A 22,981-nucleotide genomic window follows, 5' to 3' on the forward strand; every position below is an offset into this window, starting at 1 on the left:
TTTCTTCTTCAGAGACATTGCATACGCATAATGAACATGCCTGATTATAGTCAACTACAGCATAGGCGCCGGAAGTGGGGGGGCAGGGGGGGGCGGCCGCCCCCCCAATCCAAAAAGTGGGGGGGCAAAACGCATTTTTGCCCCCCCAAAAAGCCCCCCCCCCAAAAAAAAAAAAAAATAATGATAATAATAATAAATGAATAAACAAAGAAAATAAAATAAATATGTATGTATATGAATAAAAGGGAAAAAATATGGCTTCAAACGGCAGCTTTTGGACTGTAAAATGTCAAAATTTTCAAGCTCGCTCGCTTCGCTCGCTCGCATTGAATCGTTATGCCATTCTCCAAATGTTGCTGCCAGTAATTGCCAGCAGTTGCGCCCGATGCGCCGCCCCATTAATTTCCAAAGTGAAAGATAAAGCTACAAACCCCAGTTTTGGGACTGTAGAATGTCAAATTTTTCAAGCTCGCTCGCTTTGCTCGCTCGCATTGAATCGTTATGCCATTCTCCTAATGTTGCTGCCAATAATTGCCAGCAGTTGCGCCCGATGCGCCCCCATTTATTTCAAAGCGAAATATATAGCTACAATTAAAACTCCAGTTTTGGAACTGTAGAATATCAAAATTTTCAAGCTCGCTCGCTTCGCTCGCTCGCATTTTATTGTTATGCCATTCACCTTATGTTGCTGACAGTATATAATTTGTCGATCGTTTCACACCGTCATTCCATCATCCATGTAAGGAAAACTTACAATGTTCCTCAATGACTGCGTTGTTGAATGTATCACATTCCGTAATGTATTGTAGTCCCATTATTGCTCACGCACACACGCACTTGATACAGACCGTCAAAATTACTTTATGGTTCCCCCCATGTTTCGACCCACCGTACGCCACTTTACACACACACACACACACACACACACACACATATATATAATATATATGTGTGTGTGTGTGTGTGTGTGTGTGTGTAAAGTACATATATATATATATATATATATACATATATATATATATATATATATATATATATAATAGATGTGTGTGTGTGTGTGTGTGTGCGTGTGTGCGTGTGTGTGTGTGTGTGTGTGTGTATGTATGTGTATATTGTGTAACATATGCATGGTCTAATCTTGAGCCCCCTCCAATGTTTGCCCCCCCAATCCAAAACTGCTTCCGGCGCGCCTGAACTACAGTACTAGTATACTAGTTAATAGATGGGCACGCATAAGTTGGGGGTGCTTCTGCACCCTTAACTTTTATTTTTCATAGGGGTGCTATGCCTCCCCCCCCCCCTTTCTCCATAAAGTCAGGGGTGCCGCAGCACCCCCAGCACCCCCGGCTCACAGGGGCACTTCCATTTCGAAGGGGACTGTACGCACGTCACAGTACTGGTTGAGGTGGGGATTCAGGTTTATAACATTTCAAAGTGAGATAATGAGAAACCTTTTATGAAATATGAAAGAGCGTGTAATTTTAAGAAGGATTCAACATTTATTTGATGAAAATTGGCTTTCAAATGGCTGAGATATCCAAAAAAGCGATAATAATAAAAGGTGACAGGCCACGCCTTTTATTAGGATCACTTCGTTTCACCTTGTTTTGGGATATCTCGGCCATTTCAAAACCGATTTTCATCAAATAGATTTTTGATACCCCTTAGAATTGCATGCTCTTTGACATCTCATAGAGTGTTTCTGAATATCTCGCAAAACTTTAAAAGTTAAATCCTCACCTCAACCAGAACCGTGTGTGCCAGTTTACGTTTGGGGCAGTGATTTCATCAATGTTGCAGCTTCAATCTCTCTTAAGAACATCATGCTCAAATCGTTCTATATCAAACAAGCCATTGATTGATTGTACACTCGACTTCTTTGCATTACACGAGCACGACCAGACAGCTAGTAGTAGTAGTGCAGTATTCTACCAAACTTTGTACTTTGGAGGTCCCACGTGGATTACGGAGCATCTCAGCTTGATTGCATCAGCTGTGTGACGCCATACGTCGTAGGTATTGCTCACAGTGCGTTGATGGTACGTCGATAGGTACTGATCAAGGAGGCTAGGATCGGCAGCAAGATCGAGAGAGACACTTGCGTGAGAAACATGGCTGACGGCAATGAGATTGCAGACAGGAAGGTGCTTCAAGAGAAAATCAGGACTCAGGGAGAGATTGTCCGCAAATTGAAAGCAGAGAATGCAGATAAAGAGAAGGTAGCTATCTGATGAAACGAGTGCATGAAGTACGTTTGATTTTTAAGTATAATCCACTTGCATGTAGACAACTGGAGCTGGAGATAGATGGTGCTGTAAGTAGATTCTACTGGCTGCTATAGCATGCATGCTAGGCATGCTGCATGCATGCGGTGTAGCGTAGGGGCTCTCAGCCTATAAACGTTGTTACAGGAGGCCCAGCCGGCTGGCCGGCCGGCCGGTCTTGGTGAAGTTTTGCTCTCGACTCTCTCTGCTCTGTATGCTAGTTGCTTCTGTTGCCAAAGCCTCTGGCTGGACTTGGATGGACGGGAGGGCGCCGACGGGAGAGGCTCGATGAGGCCAGAGACTCCAACCCAAAGCAAATCTGGAGATTCTCCCGCCTGAAACCCCTACCAAACGGGAGATTCCAGGTTGATGTGTGCGAAGCGCGAAATTCCCAGGGTTCTACTTCTAGATGCTCTCTGGTGCTATCTAAGGCTTATTTTTTCAAGATACGATAGGCGGATAGCAATAGGTAAGAAGTCCTTTCCAATGGGAGACACAGAGCCAGGGCGGGAGAAATTAAATCAGAAGCAGGAGAACGGGAGATTTTGCAAAAATTTGCTTTCGGCGGGAGATTTATCTCCCGTCGAAAACGGGAGAGTAGGAGTCTCTGTGAGGCACAAAAATCTGTCTGTTCGGATGAGTTTAATGACATTTTTTCCTTTTTTTTTTCTTCGATGTTTGCAATTGATGGTTCTCCAAAGAAACAGACGGACGTCAATGAGTACCATAGTTATGGGTAAACTCGGCCTAGTGGGTAAAGTTGGCCCCCAGCGCGCACAGTACAGCTACTTGTAATGCGCGCGCTGGGGGCCGACTTTACCAACTAGGCCGAGTTTACCCATTGATAGGGTACTCCTATACTGGGGCCTTGTGGGGGATATTTTTAGAAAAAAACCAAAAACAACCATGCATGCACGCACACAGGCAGTCAATCATACATGTATACATGCGGCGTTAGTATGCTTGTGTTGTGTAATTTTAAAGTTTTTCATGTTTTCACAAATCAGTGATTATATCATAAGTGAGGTTAGTTGCGACCACTAACGTTACTGTATACTACTCATATTGGCAGAGGTAAATAGTGCCGTCTTACAAGTCTTCCATTGAACTATAAACAAATCTTCACTGAATTTCCTGTTCAAACATTAAATCATTAGAGAATGGCAGAAGAGCATTGCAGTTGCTAAATTATTAGCCGAAAAGATGATTTTCTGTGCAAACCAGTGGAAGAGCTGTGAGGGTACGATATGATATCCTTGCTTTTCCTCTAGTTTTCATACATTACCACTGTATGTGATTGTGAAAGATAGTACTGCCGTATGCATATTTTGTAGTGTTTAAGTTTCACAAAGTTGCAAGTCAACTGATATCCACAAAAATGGGTATACTTGTGAAAATATTGCCTCCCATAATAGAAATGCGCTATATACATTAATATATCGTTTCCAGGGTGGGAAATCACTGACTTTTCTCTTGAAAAAGGATAAATCTTACCTCTCTTTCTGTCACCGTGGGCCTTGATCTGGAATTCAACTATTAGCGACATTGTCTTGGCAAGTCCCAATCTATTAATTGGGAAATATTACACAGTGACTCTCAAAATGTACCGGTATGCCAAAAACAGTATTCTGTTAAAACGTATCAAAATTCAAATGCTGTAACTCTCTTACTTGTAGTTCATGTCTGATGCATATCTGTTTGTCTGATTTTGCTATTAGTTGAAAATCAACTTGATCGTGGTGTTGAAGTTTAGCAGACTTGCGTATTAATTTACTGCCACACAGAGTTGTTTACTCTGTGTATGATGTTGTGATGCTGTGAGCATTGCAGGCAAATTTTTGTCACTCGGTATGGGTTATTGCAAGTACAAATGTAACTAATCAAAGAATTTAGAATGAAATCAGCCAAAAGGTCCTTACACTTTTGGAAGTTCTGATTTTGGTAAAAGTTCTGTCAAAAGAATCAATCTGTCAAGCAAGGTCAATGAACTATTTTCAGAAAACTCATGGAAACCTGTTGATAGTATAACACAGTTTCATACACAGAGTGATATTGTTTACATGAATAATTCAGGTACAATGTAAGTCTACAAGGCATCCAAATACAATTTAAGTCACCAAATTTTTCTGTCTGGTGTCTAGATCACATACGATTATATTTTAATATGTCATGTATTTCCTGAGATATTTTTCCCTTCTGTTTGTCTATTTTAACTTCATTCAATATCAGTGTTTGACTATAACCAAATAAAAATGTGTAACATGGTAATAGTATTGCCCGTATTCAGGTTACATTATAGGTTCAGTATTTAACTTAATGTGATGCTTGATAATGGCTTGTCATGTGTTCAGCATATGTGGTATAATTCCAAAAGTACTGAGCACTCCCTAAAGTCATGTCAACCCAGGTGTAGTCACTTGGTGGACCCTGGACCTGTTTTGCAGTGGCCTTTGTTCCTGCAACTGGCAGTCTATGATAACAATGAAGGTTATCTTTCCTTTCTGTTGGTATGGGGTGATGCACTTTGATTCCTAATTCTGGGGTAGGCAGTACTGTTCAAAATGCAGCAGATTCTGTCATTTTGTAGAATATAAGGTGTAGAGTGAACACTTCAGGTTTTGCAAGTATTGAACAGTTCTCAACCAAGTTCTGAATTTTCCATCTTCATGTCTCATCATGGACTTCAAGATCTGTGCATTATCTTGTTAGTTTGTCCTTGACTGAAGTCAGTGGTCTTTTGTTTGTGGTCAGTGTAATTGGCTGCTCTCTTTTGAAATGGCACTGTGCACTGATTGCAGCATGATTTGGATTGTATGACACGTGTGGTCAGCGATACCTGTGTGACAAGTTGACCGGCAAGAACCGCAGAGCCTGAGAAACATGGACGTCTCCTTATGCCTCATTTTTGTAGATGACCAGAACATGTTCTGTGAGAGACATGATTCAAGCTTATTCAGCAGCTGATTTGTCTCTACTTTGCTGTGAAAACAGTTAACTGGTTGAGCTTCAGCTATTGGAATGTTATTTTTAAGTCCATCCCTCATACTAGCAGACCAAATGTCACTCTGGCTGAACGTCACCTGCAAGAATCCACGAAAATGAAGAGCATGCCATGATTTGTGACATTTTCGTACTACTAGGGAGGACACAAAATATTGATGAATACGTTCACGTACCTCTCACGGGAATAGAATTTCTGTGAACTGTGCCACAATGAGTTCGGAAGATGCTCTGAGGCGCCAGTACAATATGTACCGCAGTATTGTGATCATCGGCTGTGAGATTAAGGAGCTCAAATTGAACAAACCGCTTGATTACAGACAGCGGGTAAGGGATTCGGAGGAAGGGGACTTAATCTTATGCTTGCATAGACTGTGCTTTTAATAGATAGAATCAATGCTGTCCAAGCTAGAGTTCAGTGAAAGTGTGAGGGATGTAGGGCAAGAAGCAATGAGTTAAAAGACAACAACAACAATTTGAATATCACAAAGTTCTGTGACATAATGTTCTACTGTATGGGTATTTATTCAAGTTTCATTTGTCAGATGACCCAAATATTGCTTGTGTGAAGTACATGTATCATCTTTATACGTAGTGGTACTGGAAGATTTTAAGTTGTGATTTTTTCATTAAATCTTATGCGAGTTGAGTCTGTCTGTATGTTGGCGAGGATGAGGAAGAATAGAATTTCACAGTGAATCTCTGGCCATTGACATCAATGATACAATAAATAGAAAAAAAAATAATGAAAATATATATTTATCATGGTTTAGATTGATAACACTGAAAGAATTTTCCAGTGCCAGCACCAGTTAGCGTCATGACCAAGAGAGCTCAAGAGGTATTCTGGCAAAAAGCAATAGATAATGATTTACTAACATTCCAGTTGTAATGGCTTTTGTGGTACATTTCAAATATGCTTCTACTGATCTGTCACTTTTATTTCAACACTACATTCAATGGGGGAGGGGGGGGGGTGTCCATGAGATACATCTTCTTCCCTCTGAGGTCTTTTGTTCTTTTACTTGTTTCCTAGCACTCTTCTATCTACATGAAATATATATTCGGCATATTTATACTGATTCTACTGTTACCACTTCTGTCATATGTTTATTTCTGCAAGTTACACAGGAGACTCATGTTCATTCTTGATCATGATGATCGCAGTTCGATCTGGTATAAAACTGACTTGAAATGTAAAGTGAAAAGTTCTTTATTATTTATTGATTAAGTATTTTGTTTCAAGAAAATAGTCCAAGTCATTACATTGTTTAATTGTTTTCTGGAACAATTTTTCCCTTTTCTGTGTTTTACTTTACTTCTGCTTGCAGCAAGTCTTGCAATCACTGGATTCTGTAGGTCATATGAAAAGCTCATTAAGTGAAGTAGGCCAAGGCAAATAATGCCTTAACCAGTAGCACAGTTCTGCTATAAAGGGGATACATAACCTGGTACTTTAACTTGCAGAGCGCCGTGATTATTTCTTTGATAAATGGCCATTTCTAGTGGTTGAAAGCCAGTAGTCACTTAGACTTAACAACGTCAAGATATATTTGAAAGAAAAAATTCTGGCATTTAAGGACATATGAGGTATTCATTATTCTAAAAAGAATGCTGACTCACATTGTAGTTGTGAAATTTTAATGTGTGCAAAATGGAAAGAAATTGACTTTAATGGAGAGTATTGCATCGCTCACATTTATCACGAATATTGTCTTAAAATCAAGTAGGAATATTCTATCAAAGCAGTCTGTCTCTCTGAATATTGTGTATTTCATGCCATGTTAACTCTGAGCTCTCAAGGAATTACTCTCCAATTGTTCTCCCTCTTTCCTCTGGCGCTCTTCCGCTGCCTCGCTCAAACCTGCCTTCTGTGGAACTGACCTTGGTAAACGGATACTCTGCGACCTGGTAACCACGGATCTGCCGCTGCAACTGAAAACTACCCTGTTATCTTTCCTGGCCTGACCTGGTGAAAAAAAAAATCGGGAACTGTCTCACCTCCCTCCACTCAAACGGATGTGGATTCTGTGCTCGTCTAAATGTGACCCCAACGTGACGCCTGGATACTTGAATGCTGATACCTGGTTTTGGAAACTGTGTTGTTGATTCATCTGGGGCCATTCTGTGCTGTTAAAAACCCCCACAAACCCTCTGAACCAACAACAAACGATATTATGATAATTGTTGAATAATGGCCCTGACGTGGACCAAATTGTGCTGTTTTTACCGTCGCACGCTTCCCCTGACATGGCGTGGCTTGTCAACCGCAATGGGATTGTGGTCTGATTCATCAAATGACCAGGTACACTGTGCTACTTGTATCTCTGATGTAACTTCTCCAACTTTTTCCCATTAAGAAAGAGAAGATTAAGACAAAAGAAAACAGAGTATGGAAAGTGTTGATAAAATCTAAAGTCTAATTGTGTTGCTATTACTAGGTATGACATCAGAAGAGTAGGTATCACAATTTGTGAAAGGTACGCATCATGAAAAAGTGAGCTGTCACATGGAATATGAATACCCATTAGGAAGAGGCTAGTAATGGAATACGTCATCGAATGCAGATTTACTATTCATTTACAGTGTACCTATCTTTTGGGATAGATTTTCTTTTTGACGTCACTTTGAAGGAGAGAGGTTGGCCCAGTATCATATTACATAGGATGGGGACAATGTCTAGTGAAGGTGCATGCAAGTGTTATGATCAATACTATACTGGTACCATTGACCTTGAGGGGTGCATGTGTGTGTGTGAAATGGGTGTCTGTGTTTGTGTGTAGAAGATATGTATGACAATAAGCGTATCATTAACATTTGAGTGTTTTTGTGTTGGAATGAGTGTATAAATGTATTTAATGTATGGTTGTGTATATTACACAGTGTATAAGGATGTGCATGTATGCACTATGTTCATGTCATCCTCTGAATGCACTGCAGCAAGATCACCTTGATACACTGTAGTTCTGTCATCTGTCAACAATATTACCTTCCTGGATGCTTTATCTGTTCAGGTGATTTCCTTTTGTTTAACTGTAGAGGTGATTGGCCTTGTGAGTTTTTTTTTTGGGGGGGTGTCTGTTTTGGCAGTGATGATATAACAGTTGAGTGTAGAGGATTAAACAATTGGTACGTGTATTGCGCTTAATATCTTAAGTATTGGAAAGAAGGAGCAAAGTGCAAGTATGGACCGATAAAACAGTTAAAGGGAAACCCCATTCCATGATCAAGTTTACTTAAAGAGAAAAAAGGATTAGTCCAATTCACATAATCCAAGTTAGGAAAGCTCGATGAAAGTCAGACAATGGGAAATATTCTGTATGGAATTTACACAGAGATTGGCATATGTTTTTACAAAATGGGTTATTAGTCACAATTATTAGTGCAAATAAGATTTAAGATAATGTCATTGCCTTTGATTTTTCTCTGTTCAGTGGAGATTTAATTCAATACAATTCAGGCATTTATTCAATAATAAAAATCATTTGAATATACATATACATATTTGTACGGTGTACGACAGTAATGACCCCATGGGATGGCCTGAGATTTAGGTTCATGTTGAATCAGGAACCCTAATCCACGACATTTGTCCATGACAAGAGTGATTCATTTAGAAACTGAAAAATGTTGTTAAAACCAGGCACAGTTTGTCTGTGAAGATAAAAATATCATCCCCTGTACTGTACTTTGACATTAAAGCTGTAAAGCAAGGATATATTGGCAATAACACATGTTTGTTTGATTTGATTTGATTTTTTTTTTTCAGATCAAAGAGGAGGTGGGTAAGCTCCTTGCCCTAAAGGCCCAGCTTGGAGATGGCCCCACCCAGAAATATGTGCTCAAGACCGCAAAGGTAATCATTTGTTGCCCCATCACAATTTTTATGATATGATTACGTTGGTTTGTTTTTTTTCTTCTTGTTTTTCTGTTCTGTTTTTTTACATCACCTGTGTTTAGCTCATTTTGCAGTGCTCGACATTAGCGGTGGCCGGGGCTACCAAAAGTTTGTGTCGCGCCACCAAACTTCCAAAAAGGTTATCTTTTGGTGGCCTTGTCGGGCTGTTAACATTCAAAACTATTTTTTCCCCTCTTATTTCAGAACGCTACTTTTCATTTTCAAACCACCAAATTTCAAATTCAAAGATTTTAGTGGCCTGAATGGGCTACCAGAGGGAAAAAAAATTGTGTTTAGCTCTGTATTATGTATTTACAGTATTTACTATTGTGGTCATCTGCTGACATGCCCTAGTTGCTGTTGGGCCCAGGTGTTAAAAAATCAAGTCAGGATTGATGTAGATTACATAATCATCTAATCCTTGAATTGTCAGATGGGTTCATGTGGAATGGTGGCTTTGTGACACTTGAGGGGTTCTGTCTAACTGATATTGTGGTGGGTACAGAGGGATCACCCAAATGGCAGGACACTGGTGTCCTAGACAAGTTCTGTAAGATCTGATCTATGTCACTACATCCACAGTGAATGACTTGAGACAAATGATATCCTCATTAGATTTGAAAAGTATACTGGATTGCATCTTGCTTTGAAAGACTTTATCATTCCTATTAGTTTTCAGTGGAAACATCACACTTTAAAACCAGAGACATTCGCGGCATCAAACTTTTGCCAGTTGCCACTGGCATTCAATATACTGTGTAGACAAAAACTTTTGCGTGCATTTTATTTTTGCCAATTTGGCTCCTCGTGACATTCGTGAAAGTTTCATGCGTACAAAAATTTCTGCTTTTTGTGTTACATACAATTGTCTTGATTCAATATACAACCTATAGTCAAGGAAAGTTTTGTAAAGACAATGTAACTGATATGTGCCACTCAGAGGAGTAATGTTTAAGAGTATAGTAAGTATTGCTTTAAAATGGAATATGTCAAGGTAAATTTTTCTAGGGGAAAGAGCTGTTTCAAGGTGCATGAAATTATTTTAGTGAAGCAGTCAACAGCCAGATGTTTTGAATCATTCAATAAAGTAAGTCAAACCTGATGGTAATATGTATTCGTCTTTCTATTATTTCAGAAATAGTCATGATTGTTTCCTTTGGAGAGAGGTGTTGATGCCAATGATTTGTAATTTCCAATGTTCAGGGTACTAGAGACTACACCCCAAAGCAGATGGCCATTAGGGAAGGCGTCTTCAAAGTCATCATTGACTGCTTCAAGCGCCACGGGGCCGAGACGATCGACACACCCGTCTTCGAGCTGAAAGAGACGTTGACGGGAAAGTACGGAGAGGACTCCAAGCTCATCTACGACCTCAAGGACCAGGGCGGAGAGTTGCTGTCACTCAGATATGATCTTACAGTGAGTGACTCTCTTTATATATATTTGATTTACTTCATAAATTTGAAGTCAGTAAAATCAAAACCATACACGGCACGGCAAACATCTTGAAGAAAGAAAACTTCACATCAAGGTTATAGAGCAAAAACAAAAGTCCTTGCAATGCTTCTTTTTGGTGATTTCCCATCGTAATGTCCCTATACGGTGATAGGATTATTCAGTTGAATGCTCTTCATTTTTTTCTATGTGTATATTTTGGGTGGGGGGAGGGGAGAGCATGACCAATTTTGTGGACCCACAAGCAAATATTTCATCATAAATCTCACCATGAAAAAATGAGAGAGAGATTAGTTTTCATGCCCCTCTATGAATTAATCATGTTAATTTATCAGGAGGAAACTGCGTATGTGATGGAAAAATGTGTCTAATTATGATTAATCATTATGTATGATTAATCTTGTGATGTCTTAAAGTCTGCAGTGGGTGTCCCTAAGATATTTCCTTGTGTGTATAAGGTGCAGATGTTTTTATGCCTCCGCCAACGAAGTGGCCGGAGGCATTATGTTTTCGGGTCGTCCGTCCGTCTGTCCGTACGTCTGTACGTCCGTACTTCCGTACGTCCGTCTGTACGTCCGTCTGTACGTCCGTCTGTACGTCCGTCTGTACGTCCGTCCCGTTTTGTTTTTGTCGTGAGTTGATTTTGCATCAAACTTGGTATGAGGGTATATCCTGGGGGGATGATACTTTGTTTGGATTTTAGGGTCACAGGGTCAAAGGTCAAAGGTCACAGGTTATTTTGTGAAAAAAGGTTGAAATTTCATGTTTTTCTCCATATCTCGCAAATGGTTCAAGTTATCTTCATGGAACTGAGTATATATGCATGTACCGATGGGCAGTGATTATCTAGGGAAGTTGGGGGTCATGGGTCAAAGGTCAGGGGGTCAAAGGTCAAGATCAACTCCTCAAAATATCACTACTTTCCTTATATTTTGGCCATACTGTCACAAAGTTTAATGAAATTTTCTCATAGAAATGTTGTATCATGCCATCATTACACATTGACTCATCTCCTCTGATAATCAGCCTAATTGTGAAAAAAAAAGTGCTTGTCGATGAGACACTATTAACATTGATGGAAGTTTGAAATGGTTTGATGCGGTAGTGGAATGAATATCGGTGTATATCACTGATATTGAATCATGTTTATGTATGCTACTTGAAAGATGTTTTGTTGGAAATAAGTATATATATTTTTTTACTACTACAGTCTTATTGTTTTACTTCCTGTGGAAACTCAGGTCCCCTTTGCACGTTATGTAGCCATGAACAAGATTGCCAAGATCAAGCGCTACCACATAGCCAAAGTGTACAGGAGAGACAACCCAGCGATGACCAGGGGACGGTATAGGGAGTTCTACCAATGTGTAAGTAATGCCGTTAATCATTTCCTGCATCGTTGGCATTGGATAAAAATTGATACCTGGTGGAGAGCATGTATTGATTCTCAGTATTTCAAGGATTTAAAGCCCCTCTTGTTGCAAGGCAGAGTGACTTGACCTTGCCATCTAAACACACCAGATTTCTGAGTGAAAACATTGCCATTTTCTGCACATGAGGAGATTGCATACTTGGCGAATTGATTTTGTGATGACAAATGACTCAGTCACAATGTAGGTAATGTATTAACAAATAGTAGATGTATCACAACCTTACTACATGGTAGTTTATGTATGAAGTATCACACATATTAAGTGTGTATCTTTCCTTCCTGCTTTGTTATTTCCAAGTACCTTGTTATTATGTTATGTTTAGCCTGCCATCTACAGTGGCTTTCCTAGTACTGTACTGCCATCCAGGCCTTAGAAGCATAGTATGAAGCACATTTGATTGTTATAATCATCCTGATTGACATCATCATGATCAATGTTGTTGTCAGTGTTGTTCAGGGGTGGATCTAGCTTTTTCCTAAGAAAAAGGTTGTGAAATATAGGGTGAAACATTTCAGTGATAATCCACTGTGATGCTTATCTGACATATTTAACTTACCGACACAAAGGTAACAATTTTTCATGACTTGATGTGCTGCAAAAGAGATAAAGTCTCTGTGTTGGATTTCATGGAATGGAAATTTCAAGTTCAAGCAAATGACAAGTGTGGGACCTTTTGTGTATGTTGCTCTGACAGCAGCCTTTGTATATTTTCTCTTTTATTTCAACCCTTGCAGGATTTTGACATTGCAGGTCAATATGACCCAATGATCCCTGATGCAGAATGTATCAAGATTGTCCATGAAATTCTTACAAACCTTGAACTTGGTGACTTTGTCATTAAGGTAAGTACAATATTAATTGAGATATTAGTTTCCTATCAAGGTATAGTTTTGTGATCATAAAATCAGAAGCCCTTGTACATTTTCCTGACTAAATTCTAACATGCTTTGTATTTTTAGCTCACCTGAGCCAAAGGCTCAAGTGAGCTATTGCGATCGCCCTTCGTCCGGCGTCCGTCGTGCGTCGTGCGTCGTGCGTCGTGCGTCGTCCGTCGTCCGTCGTCCGTCGTCCGTCGTCCGTCGTCCGTCGTGCGTCGTGCGTAAACTTTTTACATTTTCATCTTCTTCTTGAAAACCCCAAGACCGATTTTCATCAAACTTGGCAGGTAGCATCCCTAGGGGGTTAGGAACTCAATTTGTTAAAATGGGCACCATGCCCCACCCAGGGGGCCCCCAGGGGGGCCCAAACCCCCCCAAAATTAAGGAATCTGTAAAAATCTTCTTCTCTAGAACCAGAAGTGATAGAGCTAAGTTAATAATATGAGTTAGTACATTGATGACTGTAGTTTCAAGTTTGTTCATGGCAGAATCAGGGGTGCCCCCCTTGGGACCCAGGGGAGGGGGGTGGGGAAGGGTTCTAATGGGGCCTAAATTGTACATTTTCATCTTCTTCTTGAGAACTCCATGACCCATTTTCACCAAACTTGGCAGGTAGCATCCCTAGGGGGTTAGGAACTCCATTTGTTAAAATGGGCACCATGACCCACCCAGGGGGCCCCCAGGGGGCCCAAACCCCCCAAAATTAAGGAATCCGCAAAAATCTTCTTCTCTAGAACCAGAAGTGATAGAGCTAGGTTAATACTATGAGTTAGCACATTGATGACTGTAGTTTCAAGTTTGTTCATGGCAGAATCAGGGGTGCCCCCCTTTGGACCCAGGGGGGGGGGGGGGGGGGGTGGGGGTGAGGAGGGGTCCTAATGGGGCCTAAATTGTACATTTTTATCTTCTTCTTGAGAACCCTATGACCCATTTTCACCAAACTTGGCAGGTAGCATCCCTAGGGGGTTAGGATCTCAATTTGTTAAAATGGGCACCATGCCCCGCCCAGGGGGCCCCCAGGGGGCCCGAACCCCCCAAATGAAGGAATCTTTAAAAATCTTCTCTAGAATCAGAAGTTATAGAGCTGAGATAATACTATGAGTGAGTACAGTAATGACTGTAGTTTCAAGTTTGTTCATAGGAGATCCAGGGGTGCCCCTCTTGGGGGTGGGGGGGGGGGGGGGGGGTGGTTGGAAGGGTCCGAATGGAGGCCTGAATTGTACATTTTCATCTTCTTCCTGAAAACCTCATGATGGATTTTTGTCAAACTTGGCAGGTAGCATCCCTAGGTGGTCAGGATCTCAATTTATCAAACTGGGCACCATGCCCCACCCAGAGGGCCCCAGGGGGCCCCAATTCCCCCAAATTAAGGAATCTTGAAAAAATTGGGCCCTTATTGTACATTTTCATCTTCCACTTGAGAATGCCTCGTCAAATTTTGGTAGAGCTGTGAATAATTTAGATTAGTGACTGCGTGAAAGGTGAACTTGCGATACTCAGGTGAGCGCTAGACCCGCGGGTCTCTTGTTTTTTTTTAGTCTAGTTAGGAAAAAGCTTGTCAAAGTCTGAAATGTCATAATTTACCAGAAGACTTCATGTGAATATTTTTATGCCTCCGCCACGAAGTGGTGCCGGAGGCATTATGTTTTCGGGTTGTCCGTCCGTCCGTCCTTCCGTCCGTCCGTCCGTCCTTCCGTCCGTCCGTAATGAATTTTGTGGACAGGGTAACTATCAAAACCTTTTGAGGTATCCTAATGAAACTTGGCATGTATGTGTATTAGGAGGTGAAGTTGTGCCTATCAACTTTTGGGTGCACATGCTCAAGGTCAAAGGTCAAAAGGTCAAGGTCAAATGCTTAAAATTTCACTTTTTCCCCCACATCTATGCAATGCCTGAAGATATTTTCTTGAAACTTAATGTATACATGTATTACCCAATTGAGATTCTCTGGTGAACGTTTGGGGTCATGAGGTCAAAAGGTCAAAGGTCAAAAGGTCAAGTAAAATGTTAAAATTGCACTTTTTTCTCTGTATCTTGGAAATTGTTCAAGGTATCTTTATGGAACTAAGTATTTATACATGTACTGACTGGCAGTGGTTATCTAGGGAATTTGGGGTTCATGTGGTCAAAGGTCAGGGGTCAAAGGTCAAGGACAATACTTCAAAATTTTACTATTTTCCTTATATTTATGCAATGCCAGCAGGATTATTTTTTTAAAAACTTGATGTATGCATGTATAACCCACTAGAGATTCTCTGGGATTTTCTTTTTTTATTTGCCAAGAAGGTCAAAGGTCAAAGATCAAGTGAAAGTGCTGAACTTACTTCTTTCTCCATACTGTATCTGGGAAGTGGCTCAAGTTATCTTTAAACTTAGTACATATTTATGTATGTTCTGCCTGACATTGATTCTCTTATGAATCAAAGGCCAGATGAAAATGATAACAATTTACTGTTCAATACAGAAATTGCACTTTTTCTCCATACAATTTATACCTTGACAATTACTCAAGTGTATAAACTTAAGGAAGGAAGGGTCAAAGTCGAAGTTAAAGTTTTTAAATCCCCAAATACATGCTCTCCTATTCATTCAATTAAACATAGGTCAAGGAAGGTGAACATTCGATACATTTGTGACAAACATGTCATTTTAATATTTTGCCAATTTTGTGAAAATGTAATCACACATTGTCCACATGTACTATAGACCTATTAGGAGAATCATGCATTATGGCGGAGGCATACCAGTCGCCATAGCGACATTTCTAGTCTCTACTAGAGTGATTAGAATTGTGCCTGTATGTATAAAGGATGTTGCATACAGAGAATTTTCTGAAGTTGCTCACAGTAATTGAGAAACCAAATCCATGATCTTTGTTGAATTCCTTGAGCAACCCTTAGTCTTGTTTGTTTGTTTAGATTTTTTTTTTCTAATACATGTGCCTCAAATTAAACATTTTCTTTTGTCATCTCTGCTGCATTGTTTTCCATCAGGTTAACCATCGGCAGATCCTTGACGGAATGTTCGAGGTCTGCGGGGTCCCGGAGGACAAATTTAGAACAGCATGCTCATCTGTCGACAAGTTAGACAAGGTAAGTTGGTCTGAATTAACGGCATAGTTCATCTGACTGCATTATGTGAAGGAAGTTATAACATCTTTGTTGCCACTGTTTGATTTTGATAAGCGACTGCAACGAGTAAGTGAAAGGCAACACATTCTCTGCACCATCCCTTGTGTTGATCAGATCCCACAGTATGCTAGCCTTAAGAATGCAACTCATCATCTACATTGTTTACGTGGAAAGAAATTGATCACGCTTAATGGCACTGCTATGATACATAGCTGCTGGGCTATCTGAGTATCAGCAGTTCATTGGGAACAATCCAAAATAATCATGGTTCTGTTTCATAACACTCGTCAGTCAGTGATGTTATAACTGCAGTTTGCTGCACTTTTCTGTGATTGCAAGCCTTTGTTTGAGATGGGACCCTCTGTTGAAGCCAAGAGACAATGAGAAGCCAGGGGTGAGGAGGAAGTCTGTCAAATGGCCATTTACTTCTCTCTCTCTCTATGTCTGGAAAAGTTTTGTCAATTTCAATACTTGTGTGAATATCTTTTTCTTCAACTGAACATACAGACTTTCTGGGAAGATGTGCGAGCAGAGATGGTGGACGAGAAGGGCATTGACCCCTTGGCTGCCGACAAGATTGGAGTCTTTGTCCAGCAAAGTGGTGAGTTCATCATGTAGAGTGTTTCAAAGATCATTCCATGCATACTACTGTATACATAAGCCGTTGTTTTCTCGCAGAGACATTTTTGCCAAGGAGGAGGTCACAGACATTTCTTGGAAGATGTTAATTTCATGATTTGACACCGAGGCTTTCGTAGTGCACAAATGCCTGTCTGTTCACTCTGCAAATTTTATGTGATCAGGATTACGCGGTGATATTTTTGCATGGTGCTATTTTGCGTGCGGCCCAACAGCAATTGGCAAAATTCGCAAAAATTAAATCCTCACGAAAATTACAGCTTTTACAGTATAAGCCTTGGAAAGTCATTCATATTAAAGGCATCTTGAAGTGCAACTGTTCTGAATCTGAATCAAGTTACTCTCTTCAACCCTTAATCAAAGCTGGGTTGACAGTGTTAATGATAGGGAAGTGAAGGCAGTTGATGGGGAACACACTCACAAGCCAAATTTTCCATGGCCGCCTGAGAAAAACTAAGCATTATTGTCACCTGGAGGGGGGGGGGGGGGGGGAGAGAGAAATATGATTGCACTTCAGTTGCAACAGTTAATCCTGTGCTTGTCTCTCTGAATATAATTTGATACATTGTTTGACATGCATGATATATGTGGAATAAAGGTGCTGGGTACCTTGTGTTGTTCAAATGGAGGGACTGCAGAAAAAATCACTTCTGAGAAGCAAAGCAGCATCAGGGAGTGTTAATTTCTTATGTCATAGCAATTTGTGCTTAAGCCTCATTCTAAGTTTCCAGTGATTTATTCCCAACCATTCCTCTCCCGTAATAAACAAAGAATAATCAGCTGTGACAGGAGGATGCAAAAAGACAAAAGCTCGGTTCACTCTTGCAGCTTGCTCTAGATGCTGAAATGAAAGCTTCAAATCTTTGAAAATGCCTGACTTTCAATGGATTTCTTATATTTCATGTATTCGCTTGTAAGTAAGTTAAAGGGATAATACAGTATTGGTGGAGATGAGAATTGGGCTTTTAACTTTTTGCGAGATACCGAGAAAACACTTATAATATAGTACAGAGCATACCATTTTAAGAGGAATTCAAAGTTTATTTGATGAAAATCGGGTGTGAAATGAATGAAACATCCAAAAACAAAGTAAAACAAAGCGATTGTAATAATGTGTGGGTCCCACACTTTATTAGAATCGCTCTTGTTTGGATATCTCAGCCATTTCAAAACCAATTTTCATCAAATGAATGTTGAATTCCTCATAGAATTACATGCTCTTTCATATTTCATAAGAGGTTTCTCATTATCTCACCAAAAAATGTTAGAAACCTGACATTAGGTCTCAACCAAAACTGTACGATCCCTTTAAATAAGGCACAACTTTGATGCTACCACAACAGAACCTTTGAAAATTTCGACAACAAGCTTGCGATTAACAGCTCCCTTCATTATTTTATTCTTGGAAAGATGACCCATTTAGGATTCACAGAAAGTGTAATTAATTTGATTACAGCGGCGATATTCAAATTCATGTGTTTATAGAATTAGTGCATCATAAATGAAGATAGAAATGTAGTTGTTAACTAAATTTGAGCTATTCAGAATACTTTTGATTATTTTTTTTCTTCTTCTCGCAGGTGGTGTTGAGCTAATCGACAGACTGAGTAGTGAAACAACCCTGAAAGAAAGCAAGACGGCGATGCAGGGTCTGGAGGCGATGAAACTCCTGCTCCAGTACTGTGAAATCTTTGGTGTCAGTGATAAGGTAGGTTTCAGACAGGGCTTGGATCTTGATTTGATTTGACTGTTTGGCAACCAATAATGAATGATATTGCAATGAAGAAAAAAACAAGGGGGGTCCGACATGATGCTCGTGGAATCTTCTGTAGTCATTGGTGGTACATTTTGATGGTTCCCTTACGAGTCTTGTGCCTACTTTTCTTTTTGCTTCTCAGGTCACGCGCAATACTGTATGTGTTTTAATCTTAGCTGACTGTCTCCACTTGGTTGATATTCTTTTTCATTGACATATGAATGAATAGATGAAACAAATTTAAAAAAATGAAATTAATGGAACCCTGATGATGATTTTAGCCACCATGAAATCATAGTTAGCACCTGTCAGGCAGTGTGCATTTATCTTCTCAGAGTAAAACATTGTTATGATAATCCCTAAGGTGCACATTCACAAACTAACACACATTCAAAAACAAAAACAAACAAAATAGATAAAATAAACTGGAAGAATTAACAGATGTTGCAATGCCATGAAGGTGAAATACAAGGGAAGAAATATGCAGCATTTTTAAGGTATATAAAATTACGATTGAAAGTGGTTGTACAGTATTTTCGTACAATTTTAAAATAGCTATAGAACAATTATTTTCTACATTTATAAAATGGTTATAAAACAGAATAAAACAATACTACAATTATAAAACAAAATAAAACATATATTTCATTCAATGTAGAATTTTCTCAATGATCTATTTGCCATTGAAGCATTCCTTCATTAATTGTCTTGGAATGCATGATTATGTAAAGCATTTCATCAATAGTTGATTGTAGCATTTGTGTCATTTTTAGTGACAATTTATATCCCATCCAATGTAATGGAAAAGATCAAATATCAATTCCTCATGTCAGTTCTTAATGTTCATTAACAGGTGTCATTTGACATGAGTCTAGCAAGAGGTCTGGACTACTACACTGGTGTCATCTATGAGGCAGTGTTGAAAGGTGAATTTAGATCTAGCCACAATCACCAAATACTCAGATGAGAAGGGTTGATAATAAAGAATTGTAGTTCCAATACACCACACACTAAGATACTACCTCAAACTTACAGTAGTTATTGACAGGTGTTGTCTTGTTTGTAGTCCATATGCTGTATCACATATCATTTGATGTGGTGTATTTCATGTGGCCACCAAGAAAGCAATAAATGCTTGTATTCAAGCAACCACAGGACCAACAGTTTGAAGTCCCCTCTAGGGGACTAGGCAATGTGGATTTAGAATGTCTTGCATAGGAACACAACTGATGAAGTTGGGAGACTCTTGACTAGGGACCTCGTGATATTGTGCATGTCTTGATGAATTGGAATAAATGAGACCCAAACTGTAGCAATATACATCTTTTTCTGCTACAGAATACTTCACAGAGAATGAATGACTAGTTCAAATTCCTCAATCTAGTTGCACACTATGTTTGCATTCCAGTGCATGCATTGTCTTGTCGTGCTAATGGAATATCGTTTGCGAGTAGTATGTAGCATGTATGTGGGTAGTATTGAAACATTTATTGGGTAGCATTCAACTGTGCAAATTAGAATTTAGCTAGCTTTCAAATTTTGTGTGTTTTATGTATTTTTCAGTTATTTTGGAATGACATTTGGGTCATGGCTGCAAGGAAAATATTTTATTACTTTGTTCATTATTCTCAAAGGTGCTGAAACTCTCCCTACCAAGACTGGGGAACAGGTAGGAGTGGGCTCAGTGGCTGGAGGCGGTCGCTATGACAACCTTGTTGGCATGTTTGATGCAAAGAACAAGAAGGTATGATATGAATGTCATATATATATTTGGAATTTCTCTGAATGAAATCGAGTTGCTCTCGTTACAGTTTCGTACATATATCATATTTGTTTTTTTCTAATTCAAATAACAAGGGGCGTTGGAAGTCATCACCTCAAAACTCTTTCAAACAGGTTGCACACAAATATATTTTGATGTTTTTAGGTCAACAATTCAGCAACTACATCCTTGTCTCCTTTAAAGTAATTGCAATGCCGCCAAGAGACGATACTAGTTTCATGAGGAGTATACAACTTAGACTGTTGAATTCCATATTTACTGAAAGAAGAAAGAAAAAAAAGGAAGTCATAAAGTGAAGATTCGTGTACCGGTCAGTGGAAAAGGTGACATGATAGCATCGTCACCTCCCCATTTGTGTTTTGCTATCATTATCACTATTTCATGTAAATGTGAAACTTTAAAAAATTCTATAACCTCTACCATTTTCCTCATCTTACTTTACTCTATTAAAGTTATCCAAACATGGTGTGAGTGGCAGAAATATGACCCAAGGAGCTAAGTGTGCACAAGCTGATTTAGATGATGTGCTGGGTGTGTAATCATTCACAAATAATGCTACATTGCTTGGAGTCAAGTTTGACGTGAGATATGACTTGATGGTCTCTCTCTCTCTCTCTCTCTCTCTCTCTCAAAGGTCCCCTGTGTTGGAGTCAGTATTGGTATCGAGAGGGTGTTCTCCATCATGGAAGCCAAGGCCCAGCAGTCAGAGGCTGTGGTGCGTACCATCGAGACCCAGGTGCTGGTGGCCTCCGCCCAGCCCAACATGCTGGTGGAAAGGATGAAGCTGTGCAATGATCTCTGGGTGGCAGACATTAAGGTGAGATTAGAGGAGACCGAGGTGTGGGGGTGGTCTGGAGGCAGTGCCCTCCACTTTACCATATGTTTGTTTGGGGATGCGTTTGTTCTACTTTGTTTTCTTTGTTTGTTTGTTTTTTGTTAGCTTATCAGGGGTATAGCTCAAGTAAGCAATTGTGAACACTTCAATGTCACATGTCTATCTCCTTCAAAATAGCTATACGTGTAGATCCAGGTGGGAGTAAAATCAATCTTGAGTCAAAATGAGTTAAGTTCAGATGGTGAAAGTGGTCCATTGGGGTGGGAAAGGTGCTAGGAATGGGATGAAATGATCAGGGGAAAAAGATGAATTTTTAAGGAATTTTTTAAAGGTGAAATTTTTCTCTGTCTCTCTGTCTCTCTCTCTATCAAGACTCTAAATCTACAACTGATGAATACTAGCTAAGTATTCCAAAGTATGGAATTGCATTGAATTGAATAGTTAATTGACTCTTCCTTCATCAAAGGGGGGGGGGGGGGGGGGGGGGGGGGGGGCTAGTTTTTGTGATGCTTGCAAAAGAGTTAATGGTCTCCTGGTTGCACATTACTCCATCTCTCTGTAGGCTGAAATGTCATACAAGAAGAACCCCAAGATGCTGGACCAGTACCAGCAGGCAGAGAGATATGGCATCCCCCTCTTGGCGGTCATTGGTGAGCAAGAGCTCAAGGACGGTGTGGTCACTCTGAGGAACACAGCCACCAGAGTGGAGGTAAGGTCATCTCAAAGTCTTCTAACAGACAAAAACCTCAAATATGACATTCTGAATACTTTTTTTTTTTAAAAAGGTAAAAAAGAATAGGTCATCCCCCGTTGGTCAATGCATGGCATTCCAGTAGGTGTGTTTCATCCACGAGTAGACAGTGAAGATGCAGGCCTTATTGCACATCTGGGGGGCATTTCATGAAACGTTCGGTCGGATATTTTTCTGACAAACTGTTACAAGCTACTGAGATCCTTGCATCTGAGTAGCTGAGAGCAAATTTGTCCGACAACTTTGTCGGACAAAATGCTTCATGAAATGCCCCCCCCCCGACTCATTCAAATATGTAAAGCAGTATAATGTTATTCAAGGTAGCGAAACGAATCATAAATGCCCAAACCACACTTTATTTGTAGATTTAGCAAATGCGTCTTGTTTCTGTTAAAATCAGTCATAACCACATCCAGTAGAGTAGCTATGTAGATGCCTGGATGATAAGTCACAGTTGTTTTACCTCATCCTTTTGTCTCTTCTCTCATCCCCAGAAAGATTGGGTAATTGTAATCAGGGTAGGACTAGTAAATAAGCGCTGAACTACTCTTGATCCCACTGGAACCAGCTTCTCGTCTCACCCAGTTGCCAAACTGCCAAGCCAATGAATCATCTCACCTCTTTCACCTCAATCTCTTGTGCTCTTCTTCCATCCACAGGAGCAGATACCAAGAGCAGATTTTATACGTGTCATCAAGGAGAAATGTGCTGCAGGAGACTGGTAACCCTCTTGATCCCACTGGAACCAGCTTCTCGTCTCACCCAGTTGCCAAACTGCCAAGCCAATGAATCATCTCACCTCTTTCACCTCAATCTCTTGTGCTCTTCTTCCATCCACAGGAGCAGATACCAAGAGCAGATTTTATACGTGTCATCAAGGAGAAATGTGCTGCAGGAGACTGGTAACCCTTGAGGACGGCGGGCCTGCCAATAATTTTCTTAGCTCTGTTGACCGTGGCATATCTACTATATATTTCAAAGGACTCATACCAGACTGGACCACTGTGAGGCATATGGCGTTACGCTAACTCTTCCAACATCTATTGTGTTTGTTTGTTTGTATTTTTTTTTAGTTCTCTTCCACACTTAAGTGTCTTGTGTTTCGTTTGCATCGTCGGTTCATACCAAACTCTCATTCCCCGACAACCTTGGAAGAGC

General features: G+C 40.0%; 1 protein-coding gene across 1 annotated transcript; it reads left to right on the plus strand.

The window, feature by feature from the left end:
* Positions 1-5,477: 5,477 nt before the first annotated feature.
* LOC139715356 (histidine--tRNA ligase, cytoplasmic-like) lies at positions 5,478-22,548 on the plus strand. The gene is made up of 13 exons (XM_071626933.1): positions 5,478-5,591; positions 9,034-9,120; positions 10,366-10,581; positions 11,859-11,984; positions 12,785-12,892; positions 15,922-16,020; positions 16,567-16,660; positions 18,279-18,406; positions 19,308-19,380; positions 20,089-20,198; positions 20,872-21,054; positions 21,635-21,781; positions 22,483-22,548. The coding sequence occupies exons 1-13, from the start codon at positions 5,478-5,480 to the stop codon at positions 22,546-22,548; spliced, it is 1,551 nt and encodes a 516-aa protein (XP_071483034.1).
* The last annotated feature ends 433 nt before the right edge of the window (positions 22,549-22,981 follow it).

This window comes from Diadema antillarum, unplaced genomic scaffold (assembly GCF_040938485.1).
Source record: "Diadema antillarum isolate AM-2024a unplaced genomic scaffold, OU_Dant_1.0 scf00000047, whole genome shotgun sequence".
Lineage (NCBI taxonomy): Eukaryota > Metazoa > Echinodermata > Echinoidea > Diadematoida > Diadematidae > Diadema > Diadema antillarum.